General features: G+C 37.4%; 1 protein-coding gene across 1 annotated transcript; it reads right to left on the reverse strand.

Moving 5' to 3' along the window:
• Positions 1 to 232: 232 nt before the first annotated feature.
• On the reverse strand, positions 233 to 6,030 carry LOC139722859 (small ribosomal subunit protein uS15-like). The gene is made up of 5 exons (XM_071634142.1): positions 5,920 to 6,030; positions 4,438 to 4,516; positions 3,250 to 3,419; positions 1,754 to 1,854; positions 233 to 336 (listed from the first exon to the last, which is right to left on the reverse strand). The coding sequence occupies exons 2-5, from the start codon at positions 4,469 to 4,471 to the stop codon at positions 303 to 305; spliced, it is 339 nt and encodes a 112-aa protein (XP_071490243.1). The 5' UTR covers positions 4,472 to 4,516; positions 5,920 to 6,030; the 3' UTR covers positions 233 to 302.
• Positions 6,031 to 15,255: the final 9,225 nt, after the last annotated feature.

Consider the following 15,255-nt stretch of genomic DNA (forward strand, 5'->3'; position numbering starts at 1 on the left):
AGCCGTGTTCATTACAATGGAAGTGCACTGTACATTTTTTCGTTCATTACTGTACTCCCCTATCGCGAAATTGTCGGGAATTCCTGATTTGCAAAAAATTAGACTCACTTAATATATGGCGTATACAGTAGTTTGAATCAACTCGCAACACACTGGCACAGAAAATGCCTTCCTCGCATCATATAATCACTTGAAGCAAAAGACTGGAAAGAAGACTAAGTACAAAGTGAACTTGCTTTACCAGTGGAGCTTCTGGTTTATTTGTACATTGCCATAACCTAAAGAGGCGACATCATCCCACTTCATGCCAGCAGGGCAGCTGCGTTCGATGATTCGCTGTGAATGTGAGAGAAAAGATCAGGGGAAAATAGAAATCCCAATGAGTGTCCACTTAAATGTATTGTCAATGACATCTCCTACTGAGTTCACAATTTACATAACAGAGCTAAAATTACTACAACCATGAACATTACAACAGTGATTGAAAAACAGCTGGAAGCAAGCATTAAAGGCATAATTTACCATTTGAAGTTAAGTATTGTTAAATACACAAATGTGAACAATAGTTCTAATAAAAATGCTTCTAGACTAAACCATCTATAGTTATGGTTTGAGAAAAATACTGATATCTCCTTACATTTTAGGCTTTATTGCAAAAATTTTACATGGCAGGATGTTTTGTGATACCACGTACCACAGACCTACACATATGCATCAAATGTGATATCTTGAAATTTTTTAAAATCACTGCTCCCAAAAGGTAAACATGACCTTTAACCCATGGAAGCCTCATCCCCAGTACCCTCTGGCAGGTGTCTATGGGAAATGTGTGTTAAATAGCAAAGTCAGCTGGTTCTCAATGGCTTAAGATGGATGAACATGCAGCAGTGCTTCCACTTTCAATGCTATGTTTATTTTTTCTTTAAACGTTATGAATACATTACAGCATAAGGACACCTCATGGTTCTTGTAATTGCACAAATAATTGGCAGAAGATTACACCAATTATACTGGACCAGGTAATTATTTTCCTTCTCGAAATTGAATAGCAATTTTAGTTGAACAAAATGGTTTACAAGTCTATAAGTGATAAAACTGCTGGGTAAATGACACTTTGTATAGTAATCATACCAAAAAGCATAGCAAATTGCTATGCGATACCAGGAAAATCATTTCCTGCTTGACTTATCAAATGCAGAGATAATCATAGACACATGTAGTGTAAGCAGTGAAGGCGTATTTCTCATGTACAAGTTTGTCAAGTTGTCTATGCCTTCAGGAGAGGAGAGAGCAAACTAACATGACTTCAAGGGATCCTTTTATTTCTCTCTTCCTTGCGAGGTGGGGTATACTTTTTCTTTCTTATGTGTCTTGTTTCTATTTTCAAAGGTGTAAAATTGGAGAAAAAAAAAACAGAAAAAAAAAATTGAACAGAGAAAGCAATGCCAGAGCAGATACACCTTGCAAGTTCACAAGATTGAGGACAATCTTCCATATATATTCTATGCGTTATAGTAAATCTTGCGTAAGTAAACATTGCACAAGTTAACAAATCACTTACTGTAGGTTGAGAAAGAAAGCCCAAAATTTCCCTGTTCTAGTTCTATTCTTTTGTTATATTGTCGAGTTCTGTGTAACTCTGCATTCGCCATAGTCAACAGATTTTCTCTGGTCCTGTTCACATTGATTTCACAAGGTGTACAGTATCTCTTTATTAAAGGCAGTGGAACCACATAATGTGGTGTTTGCTTACTATTTCCAGTTGGGTGGTAGGATCCTCTTGGTCTTGTAGTAGCGGGCCAAGCGGTGTATCCTGCTCTCGATCAGGATGAGGCGGAACTTGGAGTCCTTGTCCTGGGGGGCCAGAGAAGGGAGAAGAGTGTGAGAGACAGAAAAAGGCAGGAGTGGCTTTTTCTTCTTCTTTTGTTCATTCTGGTAATATTTTTTTACCATGCATCCCCATTGTAACAAACATGATTATAATAATATTCTTATCACAAAGAAGTAAAAATTGAATTCACAAAATTATTCATATCTCTTTTCAGACTCCAATGCTTGGTTAAAAAGAGATTTAGACATAACAGAAGAAAACTGCTGGTCCCAAGAAGTTCTTTCTAACAGGAGTCATCTACATTTCACTTCATTCCTTAGGGAAAATCTTTAAAACCACACTTATCATGCAGGGAAGAAAACATAATAGAGGTCATATTCACAAGCCACAATCTGTTCTTGTAGTTACTGCCCTCATTCAAAGGGAGGAAAAACATGAACTTCAACATCTACATAGAAAACATAAGAATGAAGCAATAAGGTTGGCATACTTGTTTTTGATATCTTTACTGCATAAATGGGGGTGACTAGTGGGGAGAATTGCATTACAAGAGTTCTAAATTTTGCAAGTGATTAAAAAAGACCTTTCAATCTTTCCAAATGGAGCCAAAAATTCCATTTTTCTGTCTTTCTCTTTCCTACCCATCAAATTCTATTCTAATCTATGCAGTGCGTATATAAAAAAAGGGTAATCCAACTTGGAAGGGCTACAATTTTATAATTGTCAGCTATGGAGAGCGCAATGTTGGTTGTGAGGAAAGGGGAACTCTTCCTCTTTCCATTGATATCTAATTATGTTGACAAATGCCATGTATGACTGAACTCTAAAGACAACAATGACAAATAGCAATTTCCAAATTTTGCATGCACAATTTCCAAATTTGCATGTCATTAATTTGCATGTTATTGTAAAGGATCAGTGCATGTCTCATTGCGTGGATGAGATCTGTCAATGAAAGTGGCAATTTCGGCAGATGATAGACGATACATTAGACTACAAAATTATGCCAAGAACAGGAAATAATCCTTCTGACCGATTTTTATGATCTGACTTCAAACTCGATTTCCTCGACTCAGCCGTCAGCGACTTTAGGATCCTTTTGTTGTGGTGGGTCACATATGTACTGTATATGAAACTTCCTCATTTGCCTATGAAGCAAATATCAAAATCCAACCAAATAAAAAGCTATCAGAATATGCAATTTGTGAGCAGGTGGGGCTCGCTTTAACACTAAATTTTGTGCAAAATACTTGGAGAAATTATGCTGTCCAACAGATATCTTTTTGGTGATCCGAATGGGCTACCAAAAGATATTATTTCTCATGAAGTGGTAGACTTAAATCAATTTCTAGTAGCCCTGGGTCATAGGGCCAGACTGCCGATGTCGAGCCTTGGCTAAACCAAGACCAACATCTCACCTTGCGGTTCCTCTCCAGATGCTTGCGGACAGCGACGGCCTTCTTGATGAGGGAGTAGAGGTCCTCTGGAAGGGTGGGGGCCAGACCTTTGGCCTTGAGGATGCGCAGGATCTTGTTCCCTGTGACGAAGCGAACCTGGGCAACACCGTAGGAGTCACGCAGCATCACGCCTAGTTCATGCAAGAGGAGAGTTCAAAGTCAGTGATCGATCAAGCATTGTTTCTTTTGACTACTCTTATGCTGTTATTTTCGCAAATTTCGCAAATGACTAGTGGACTGCGAATTTAACACAACACGAAAATGTCGCCATGCGCTATGCTAATAGTGCATTTACAATAGCCTCAGTGTCACTTCGCGAAAACAACATCTCGTGAAAGTGTCTGTGACCTGCTCATCCGCGAAAATATCTGTACGCAAAAATAACAGTTTATACAGTAATCAGTCTCCAATGCCTGTATGTAAATCATCTGAGGTATTTGTAAACTATCTATTCACATTTGAAGAAAAACGTGAGAGATTCTGAGCTCTTGGCCCAAATGTGCAAAACAGTTTGTTGGTATTGACAGGGGAAAGGGGTTTGGGAATATTGACACTCAACATTACCAGTAAACTTGGGTCAAACTTGACTCAGTGTCTAATTTTTTCAAAAAACCAACCAACTTTTTATCTTACTTTTTTTTTTTTTTTGCTGCCTTTGAAATACCCCTACATAACAATTGACCTAACAATTCACAGCCTGTGTGTACAGTCGTCACATGACATTGTGTTCTACTGAAGAAGTATCCAAAATAAATCACAATGGCCCTGGTACATTAAGGTGGGACAGAGCAGCATGTTCTATAAAACTGCTGAACTATAATTGCTCTTGTGTAGGGAAATAATAATTGCATCAGAAACACCACTGTGGCTCAGTGGTTCAGACCAAGGACTCTCAATCATGAGGTCCCAGGTTCGAGTCCTCTGGCAGCAGCAGTTTGCCCTTCTAGAGGCAAAGAACTCTTTTGTCATTGCCAGGGTAGGGAGTGTACACATGTTGTTGGTCCCCTGGTAGCTTTGTTACTGCAAGCACTTCAGTGCTTCCCTTGTGACCATGTAAGATAGCTGTTCCAATAACACCATGTAATCGTATTAGGCATTTCGGTCACATCGCTATTACATGTTATTCGAGCAATGAGCTGAAGCACTCACCAATCTGTGATGGAGTCAGGCCCTTCTTGGCCATTTTGTAGATGTGCTCTTTCACGTCATCGGAGGACAGTTTCAGCCACTAGAATGAACAGACAGAGCAGGGAGATGTTATACATATTATGCTATACAAATCTGTAATGTGTTCCACAAATCACATTTTATACCTTGCATTACCCCGAGGTTGGTCAAAACAACATTTCTCTAATTGTTGCATCATTAAGGATGCCAAAACTCAACAAGACCCCCCATGTGCCTTCAGTAAGCAGAAATAGAACTTATGGACAAGCCAAGGACAGCCAAACAAAAGCAACAAATGAGTAAAAATTATCAGAACATGCCCATTCAGAAGATCAGAAATATGAAACTTCATGATGGTGTGGGTGTTGGTATATTTGTATACCACTGTAATACAGCATTTAATTACCACATTGTACATGATCACAACATTCCCTATACAGGTACTCATGCATCTCATTTGGCTCAATTGCTATTTGCAATTCTATTCATTTCATCAATTTTGTTTACTTAAAGGACAAGTTCACCTTCATAAACATAAGGATTGAGAGAATATGGCAATATTAGTAGAACACATCATTGACAGTTTGAGGAAAATCGGACAATCCGTTCAAAAGTTATGAATTTTTGAAGTTTTTGTGCAGTAACCACTGGATGAGAAGACTACTGCAGTGTATGAATAACTTAGATGTCACATGCGTACAACAATATAAGGAAATATAGAGAGAATTTCACAAAATGTCATCTTTTGAAAAAAGTACACATTCCCTCGACTCGTTACCGACATATGTTATGTTATTTAGAAAGAGGCAAGTCAAGTGTTCTTTTATTATGCGAAAAAAGTGAAAATGTGTTGAATTTTCTTTACATTTTCTTTATACTGTTGTACGCATATAAAACCACAAGCTGTAGTAGTCTCCTCATCCAGCGGTTCCAACACACAAATTTTAAAAATTCATAACTTTTGCATTGATTGTCCAATTTTCCTCAAACTTTCACTGATGTGTTCTACTAATATTGCTGCATTCTCTCAATCCCTATGTTTATAAAGGTGAACTTGTCCTTTAAAAGTTAACTGCGCATGTGGCATGCCTGTCACAAATCCTAGGGCTCAACATAAACCATAGCCCAGGGCCACCAAAAGTTGTTGTTGGGCCACCAGATTTCTAAAATGGTTATCATTTGGTGACCTCGGGCAAATAGGGTTCAAAAGCTACATGTCTACAATGTTTCCCCAATCTATTGAGCACTCTATCTTGGATGCATCTTGTTACAAGCAGAATACCAACCACAAAGGTACAGTGTATTTATGACATGTAATAATTCCTAGGACCATAAACCAAAGCCTGCTTTAAATCCTAATGCAGATAAATAGTGTTTCATATTATCTGTGGATACTCTTTTGAAAGTGCATGTATACCTCTGTCATTGCATGTAACAATATCACAAAATACTGAAAGTACTTACTGTTGGCACACTTCGCCTGTATGGCAGAGCTGACTGGGAAATACCCTTTCTGTGTGGCAAAAGCGAAAGATAAACAAACTTGTTGAAAATCAAGGAATGTAAAAGGGAATATAGGGGAAAACCTTCCTAAATATCAATCTTCACTCGACATATGGTCACCTAAATCTGCAACACAATGAAATCTTATGGCTACAACCATCAACAGGAAGGTTCTTGAGGGAAAAAGGTTTGCAGTAACACCATGCGTATGTAGTCCTTATTCGGATCGTAGTTTGGCAGAAGAGCCTAGAAGGAGGCGAATTGTGGAGGGAAGCAACATATGGAGGTTGTACGCAGGGGTAAAAAGTGAAGAGCGGGGGACAGGAAGGTCCTTCAAATTCATGATTTTCTTCCGTCGAGATGTTTTCATTGCAACTGATTGACAAATTGCCCTACATCGACGTAAATAAGCACTGAATTGATCAGTGTCTTAGTAGTAGCCATGATAAAAAAAAAAAATCATGGTCGTACATACTCGAGCAGGATTCGAACAGGTTCAAATCCTGCTCGAGTATGTACGCCCATGATTTTTTTATCATGGCTACTACTAAGACACTGATCAATTCAGTGCTTATTTACGTCGATGTAGGGCAATTTGTCAATCAGTTGCAAGGAAGGTTCTTTTTTTCCTCTCAAGGAAAGAAAAACAGACCAGCACTAAATGTGCGGCAAGATAAGTGACAATTCTGACATTTCATGATCAGTCATATCTCAAATGAATGTTTTCTGATTTTCCAAATGTGTTTACAAAGAAATCATAATTTTCATGGTTCTACTAGTCAACAAGAAGCTGTCATGTGTATGCACAGTAGTAGGTCTGTATTTCCTTGGTCTTCACAACATGCATTTCAAGATATGGAGTTATCAAGGAGAAAGATGCAAACATTCCATGACTCTTAAATACTATGATCTGCCATGTTTTATCCTTCCATAAAGTTCCCCATATTTCCCGTGCTTCAATTATTTCAACCTCTATCTATAAAGGTAAATGAAATACATGTAGTTTGGCCATTTTGTTTCTTGAACTTTACATACTAATCTACCATTGCGCATTAAAATGTGTGGGTGTCCAACACATCGACACCCTAAATGTTTTTCTATGTTTTTTTTTTTAATGTTGACTTGCACTTTGTATAACTCTTCCCTCCTTTTTATTGAAATACTCAGATCTGGTTGAAACTCAGTGAGAATTAATAGCAGTGGCAGTGCGCATGTCATATCCAGTGGCGGATCGGGGGGGGGGGGGGGGGGGGGGAGGAGCACACCAGGTGCATGTTTTGCTAAAACAAAGGAAATAACAAGAAAAAAAATGGGGTCTAATTTGAAAAAAAAAAAAAAAGGAAAAAATGTTCTTCAGCACGTCAACATAAATAACAATAGATTCTTGAGCAGTCTACGTCACAAATGAGATCGTGTCTAAATTCATCTTTGCAGGTATTGCTAGGGCTGCCAACACTGGAAACTAGTTCGTAGTTGAGAGTGAGACTCCCATAGGCCAATCGCAATAGTATAATTTAGGAGTCAAAATGAGAGCGAGATCAATAGAAATGCATGCAAATGAAATAAAGTTTTAGAGGTGAGAAAGGACCAAAATGCTAGGAGAGTTGGCAGCCCTGGTATTGCCTACATTGGTATTTTTGGATGGCAGATGAGTGCTAACGTTGAGCTTGCCCCCTCTCCCCTTCACACACACACACACACACACTTTTTCTAGCAACAGGGGAGGGGAAAAAAGTGATTTGCTGTTGGACTTTTGGTTTTGGAGCACACCACTGCACTCGCTACTCTCAGTGTACGCTGCTGCGATCTTTGATTTAAATTTACACTAGGATTGTAGTAGGAACATTTCTGTTCTACACTAATTCATTCATTTTTCAGTCACTGAGTCGGATCTTCATGAAACACACACTCAACGTAAGATCTACACAATCACAACCGTAACCTAACTGGCATCGACACCCGTGTAGCACTTTAGAACGTGTGCGGTACGCATCACAGTACACACACACAGGAAGCGTGTAGTTGTCTACCGAGTACTGCACTGCGATCCAATGGAGAGTAGCACATGCATAATTATCCACATCATAGTCTGTTACAATGATAATGTACCGGTACTGTCTGCCCATTTTCTCTCGGATTCATGATTTTACATTCGTTAAACGCCCAAAACATGATTTCTTGTTACGAATATTTTTTAATCATGGACATGAAAGTGATGATTCGTGAAGAGAAGATCAAATGTTACAGCATTTTTGCTCACTAACCCGGGAGCGTGCATGCGACCCTATGATGGCGAACTTGGTGAAAAGGTCGAGACGGCATTGGCAAACTTCGAACGCAGATGGCGGGTATATCCTCAAAGTTGGATGGAACCACCGAAATGATGGAACCAAAGAGATTTTCCCAGTGGTGGGGAGGAGAAAAATCTCTTTGGATGGAGGACATTGTAGCTAAGCGCATCGGGCGGATATGATCGTCCAGGGGCCTGTCTTATAAAGACTTGTGATAGAAATCAATCACAAGTTTCATGTGAGCTTCAATGCAAGTTGCGATTGATTTGGGGACTTGTGATTGATTTGAAGGCTTTATAAGACGGGGCCCAGTACTGTGATTGCAGTGCTGTATCTAGTAGTAAACCAGGCCTATGATTGAAGTTTAGTATTTATCGTACCTTTTCTTTGTGTTTGTTTATGTGTTTTGTTTTTCCTTTTTGCTACATCATTGACCAATCCGCGGACCGCCCACGCATGTGATTTTGCCTATTTCAGATAATAGAAATAGAGCTTGTTGGCTAAACCTTTTTCTTATTTAAATTTGAAATATTTGGGATCAAACATGCTAAAAACACACACACACACAAAGCAAACAAAATAAATAAATGACAAAAAAGTATGGGATGTCATTATTAAAACATAGCTTCAAGAACATCCCTCTGCTATACATCAAAACCACTAGTACAACTGAAAAGAACTGTATTTGCTTTCAGAATGAACTATAGCTTTAAAATGTTTGACAATTGTGCTTAAGCCAGTTTGGCATTCGAACAAACTCTTCATAATAGGCCCTACCTATGGTACGGTACCCCTAAAGTCGACATTTCCAATACAATGTAATAGATTCATCAGTGTGAACGATGTACTGTTCAAGACATTTGTGTATCCAAAGAATACTGACTTTCAGTACCGGTAATCATAATTTTTTTTGTTTTAAGTTTTTAACATACATCATACATGTACCCAATTAAGATTCCTGTCTATAAACAGAAGGTTACCAGGTACTTTAAATTCCTTGGTTTAACGCATTCATAAACAATTTAAAATTTTCATTGCTATGATCAGACTGTGATATTACTTAGGCCCTGTGTGTTAAATTTTAAGTTTAGTATGTATATCGCATCTTTCCTAGTTTTTTGTTTTTGTTTTATTTTGTATTTTTATTTATTTATTTATTCATTTATTTATTTCATTTTTTTTTTTTGGGGGGGGGGGGAGGGGGACTATTCTAGGTTAAAATCCAAATAAGACATTATATCGTGCAGGTTGCCCCCCCCCCCCCCCCCCCCATTTGAGACTCCTAGATAGTGTCTATTGTATGTGTAGGCCCTAATTCTCACTTGCATGTTAATTCATCTATACATCTACTCATGAAAATCTACAAGTTTTACTGTGATAATATTGTTATTTCTATTGTGTTTCTGCACGTCTTCTGTTTTATATGAACGTCAATAAAGTGATGATGTAGTACTACTTTTCTTCCATCCTTGGTTCTGCACTATAGGCCTATAGCTGCCGCCCCAGCGCAGCACACTCTCGTCGCTAAGTAGACGGCATACCATCACAATCATCGCTAGTTTCCTTATTAACAGTCAAATTGTTATAATCATACTACTGTTATCAAGACTAATCATGATAATGCTAATGATGATTATAATGACAACAATAATGATAACACTGAGAACAAGCCAGGAGGAAGAGGAGAAGAAGAAAAAAAGAAGGAAAATCTTGTTCCATTGCATGGACCGAGACTCAGTCACTTCTGTATCATAAAACACCTTTGATGTCAACAGGCATGGTCTAAGCCAAGGCCTATTCAATATTTTGCTATCATTTTTTCCCAATTATTGGAAGAGTCCTTTAAAGGGTAGCTAACAATTTATTTCAAGGGGTTTATATTGGAAGAGTTTGATCGCAAAATGTGTCAACTCCATTCTTGCCAAGTTGAGATATTTGCGAGTAAACCTGCGAAAAGCGCTGAAAATATGGGATACTTCCAATCATTACTAAAAAATAAATGCAACAAGTTAAAGATCAATGGGAAGCAAGGTTTAATTTTGCAATCATCTGATGATAGTCTTACTTCTATGTTTGAAAATGGCACTTAAACCATTTTGCATGCGCATTTTTCATGACAACCATGCATGGTGCTACAATTTGAGTTTAATTATATATGTACCTGATAGGTAACATAATCACAGGACTACATGTATTATCCAAAACTTTTATTTGTGAAGTTTTCATTTGAAGGGTTTGTTTGCAAAAACCGATAAGTCCATTTTTGAAGATTTTGAAAGTACGATCTCTATCATAAAGTACAAAATCAAACCTTTTAAATGATATATTGGTCACTACATAAAAAGGTATATTTCTTAAGTTATGGTCAAAAGAAGCAAACATTTTCTTATTATTCTCTTTATTTTTCTTGACCTTTAATCGCAAATATCTCCATTTGGCAAATATGGACTTATCGGTTTTTGCAAACAAACTCTTCATTTACATATCACAAGACATGTGTCATCTACTTTTCTTACATTTCCCCAAAAGTTTTAGTAATTGAACTGCTCCTAATTTGTACATTTAACTTTTGTTTATCTCTCTGCGTACCTGTGCCACTCCAATCTCTTGTCCATAGCTTTGTGAGTAAAAAATGTGCACATTTGACTCATTGGCACAAAAAGGAGTGAATGACATTCTTTGGCTGCAGTGGAAAGGGATGACTGAATAAAATACAGGCATAATTACCTGTATTCGTATTATTGTAATTGGTATGATTGTTGTCAATATCATTCCCATCTTGTAAATCAAGAATACGTACCTATTAAAGGACAAGTCCACCTTCATATACATGTGGATTGAGAGAATGCAGCAATATTTGTAGAACGCATCAGTGAAAGTCTGGGAAAAATTGGACAATCCGTTCTAAAGTTATGAATTTTTAAAGTATATTCACAGTCACTGCTGGATGAGAAGACTACTAGAGTGTATGATGTCACATGCGTACAACATTTATAAGGAAAATACAAAGAGTTCTATTTCACAAAATGTTACTTTCTGAAAAAAGTGCAAATATCCTTGACTCGTCACTGACGTATGTTAAGGGTAATATTATTCCCCTTGCCTTCTGAAAGAGGGAAGTCAAGTGTTCTTTTATTATGGGAGAAAAGTGAATATATCTTGAATTTTCCTTCTACTTTCTTTATATAGCTGTACACATGTGACATCACAAGCTGTAGTAGTCTTCTCATCCAGCAGTGACTAAGCAGAAACTTCAAAAATTCATAACTTTTAAACAGATTGTTCAATTTTCCTCAAACTTCAATCCACATATCTATGAAGGTGAACTTGTCCTTTAAAGCTCTCTAATCCCTGTTGTGTTGCTGTTGCCTTCCTATTGCTCTGAGGCACATTCATTGTGCACACCATAGGGCACCTGGCTCACAATCATTAAGTCAAGATTGGAGAACATTCATCTGAATTATGACGAAAAGCAAAGCAAGTTCCAGCAAAGTGTCCATGGGATATTAAAGAATTACAGTGAATTAACAAAAATACCATACTGCACATAAAGAACGCACACACAATCACTTTACATTTTAAAAAATCTGTACAGAGCAGAATGTATTTATTTCACAAGTTGCCTCTACAAAGATGGCAAAATAAAAAACAGAAAAGAAAAGGTCATCATGTAATTACTGATTCAGTATATTCTATCAGCAAAAGAAAACATGTGACTACGAACTCTGATGACAATGATGTGGTGTGTACAAGGATTTCCTGGCTGATCTATGCAAAGTAGTTCAATGGGACTCTTGAACAAGAAGAAAAAAAAATACAAATAGCTTGTAAAGTAGCATTTCAGGCTTAAAGTCGTAGTCAATCTTGAAGTCAGCACAGTAATATAATAAGTAGAAGAGACCAGACTAAAAATCCTCATTAACAGACAGACTTACAACAGAAAGAGCTTTCAATATTTTCAACCAGTTTAGCAACTCCCACTGTGTGAATGTCTGTTGTTTAGCTGTCGCCCGACTCTCGCTACAGTAATGCAATTAACCAGAAGTGTACGATACTATTTTTGCTTTTTGAGGTACATTGCTAAAGTAGGCATCAACCCCACTGTCTAATTAACACATTTCCTACCAGATTTAGATATTCCAGCAGATTTTATATAGGCTCTACCACATTACCACAGGTTTAGGGTTAAAGTGCACCAATAGCCTGGAAATTAAATTTGTGTACAGCTAGAATACACAAAAAACACCCATTATTCACCTGTAATAACCCCTGGAAGTATAGGTATTTCGATAAATCAGATCATGTCTAAGTTCTGCTCTGTGAGTGCTGGTACTGATGTGTGCCCTTTCTAGCTATATGGGTACGTTTTTACGAATAATATCGAGATTCCCTGTCGATCGGTTTAGCAAGGTATCGATCTATACATGCACGCATAGCATATCACTATCATTCAAGATGTATTTGGAATAAAATGTCGATAGCATAATAATTCAATTGAAAGAATTAGGTGATCGACTAGTCTATTTCAAATCATTTTTGTTTTTGTATACTCTTCAAAATTTACATGTAAACCACATTAAATAAAAACTGGAGGGACAAAAAGTTCTAATATTTTGCAGAGGGCCTGGGCATGTCCCAAGTATATTCTAGAAATATACCAAACATAATACTCAGGGTATTGGTACACTTGAAAAGCTTTGCCCATTTGTGTCTGAGAAATGTCTAGATTTTTTTTTGCACAGGCAGCCTTGAATAAAACCTATTTCCTCTCAATCCACCCAACCTGTCAATTTCTCATAAGATCATCTTCTCACCATGATGGACAAAAAGAATGGAAATGGTAAAGAACATGTCAGCAGAAAAACAACAGAAAGGCTGAAAATAAGACTATTGAATACTGCTGAACTTTAAAAAATAAAAATCATACTAAACAGATCTTAAAACACCTATGCGATAAAAGCCCTTTTTTGCCAACATCTGTCTGTCAAGTGAACACGTAGAATTATATATTATGATCTTGGCAAACTACCATGTGGTATGTTCTCTTGAAATGGCAACTAAGAACTAATTTTTACTCAAGATTCTATCATTTACAAACACATACAAACAAATCATTGGAACTTGTATCACACCTAAGCACACACACATTACACACACACAAACTGCACATGCACTATACAGCATGCAGCTGTATGCACAGGCATTTTAGACTGTTCATGAGAGGTGATAAGGTTCTAAACCAACCATTTTTTGTTTGTTTGTTTTTTTAAGTAAAACTTCACTGCCAGAAAGAAAATGCCAGGCTGCTGAAAGTAACAACACAATTCTCATTCCCACATTTTGTAAGTAAGGGCACCCCCCTACATTTTGTATCAGATATGCCATACAATTTTCAAAGTGAATATAATGGGTACTCATACAAACTACAAAGGATAATTTTTTATTCTGGATTATTTCTACGGTAAAAAAGTCCTGTGCTCTTGAGTAATTTCTTCTTTTTTTCTAAATAACAGCTTGATTGAAAAGCAAAGAAAATATAATCACAGCATGAACTTTTTGTAAATTGGAGCTAATGGCCTTTTTTGCCGCTTTAAATTTCCGCAAATTGCCACCGATATTCAATGCATTTAGTGTAGACAAGAACTTTCCCCACGCACTTTAATTTCACAAATCTCTTGAAATTCTAGAAATTAAAATGCATGCGAGCAATCCTGGTTTTACACTATCCAAGGGCTCAGGGCTCATTAGTATTAAAAGATTTTACCAAACATACACAATTTGGTAGTGACTATGATATGGCCATGTACATTTGCACTGAAACACTGCAAGACTTAGAGGCACAAAAGCAGCATGGAGCTTGGACAGAGGATCGAATTCTTGCCAGCTTCAATTTGACAGGATTTTCGTAAGGGAATTACCCTTGTTGTTAGCATTCACTCCATGTATACAACTTAATACATCAGATATGTCAACGTGTATTCATTCTTCTGTGTGGTCTAGTTGCGAAGAAGTAAGTACTGTATACACCGAATATTTTGCATGGTTTTTATTTTCACGAATTTTGCGCGTCAGGTGCTATTCGCAAAATTAAAGACGCGCAGAAATATTCACTCTGCTCCCGATGTGAATGTGACATAATATGTGTGTACATTTCTCCATTCAGTACAGGACTCCACGATCGCGAATTTAACCACTCGTGAAATCATTGGGAATTCATGATTCGCAAAAATTTAGACTCACAAAATATATGGTGTACACAGTAACAGTCCATTTGCTTCAAGGATGATTGGCCCAGGGAGGCATTTTTGATTCACCCAGCAAGAAAAGAAGTGGGTGAGCACAAACACAAGCTTAATCTGACAAGTTTCCTATAACTAGTACACCGCCTGGCGTCCAGTCAAAAAACACTGCATTCGGTGGATATCACAAACAAAGAGTCACTTTACACCACAGAGCTGTGCAATTGACTGCATAGTTCTCCACATTTTAATAGCAAAACGTGATAAAATTCCCAAATTTCTACAATTACTTATAGTTTTCTCTGCACTCTATGGGAAACTTTGCAGATTTACAGGATACAAAAGCCTTTATGCATTTCTATCAGACTCTTAATGCCCAGATATACAATACAGAAGCAGCATTTTCCAAGACTTGCAACATCCACTTGTCCATAAATGCATTACTTCAGTACTACCATTATCTCAGTGTAATATTTTGTTTTATTTTGTTTTGTTTGTTTGTTTGTTGTTGTTGTTGTTTTCTTTTTTTTTTTTTGGGGGGGGGGGGGTAAAATGAATTCTCAAAGGGCTGTTGTGGTCTAAAGAGTTGGACAGGCATGATATTCATGCATATGTTGTTCATGCTGTGTTTACATCAGATTGTGTGTTACTGCCTTCTTCAATTGACATTTGTGTGCTAGAGCACTATCTCCAGCAAATCAACTGGACTACATAATCATAATCATTGGAAAAAGTTCTGTTCGATCCTAAGCTACCTTCATGAATAT

Source organism: Diadema antillarum, unplaced genomic scaffold (genome assembly GCF_040938485.1).
Source record: "Diadema antillarum isolate AM-2024a unplaced genomic scaffold, OU_Dant_1.0 scf00000174, whole genome shotgun sequence".
In the NCBI taxonomy this organism is placed as follows: domain Eukaryota; kingdom Metazoa; phylum Echinodermata; class Echinoidea; order Diadematoida; family Diadematidae; genus Diadema; species Diadema antillarum.

Excerpts from the sequence above, each read along its gene's own strand:
- LOC139722859 (XM_071634142.1), bottom strand. The coding sequence starts at position 4,471 with ATGGCCAAGAAGGGCCTGACTCCATCACAGATTG. Across the intron at positions 3,420-4,437 it reads CCTGACTCCATCACAGATTG|GCGTGATGCTGCGTGACTCC; the intron begins GTGAGTGCTTCA and ends TGCATGAACTAG. Across the intron at positions 337-1,753 it reads CTACCACCCAACTGGAAATA|CGAATCATCGAACGCAGCTG; the intron begins GTAAGCAAACAC and ends TCACATTCACAG.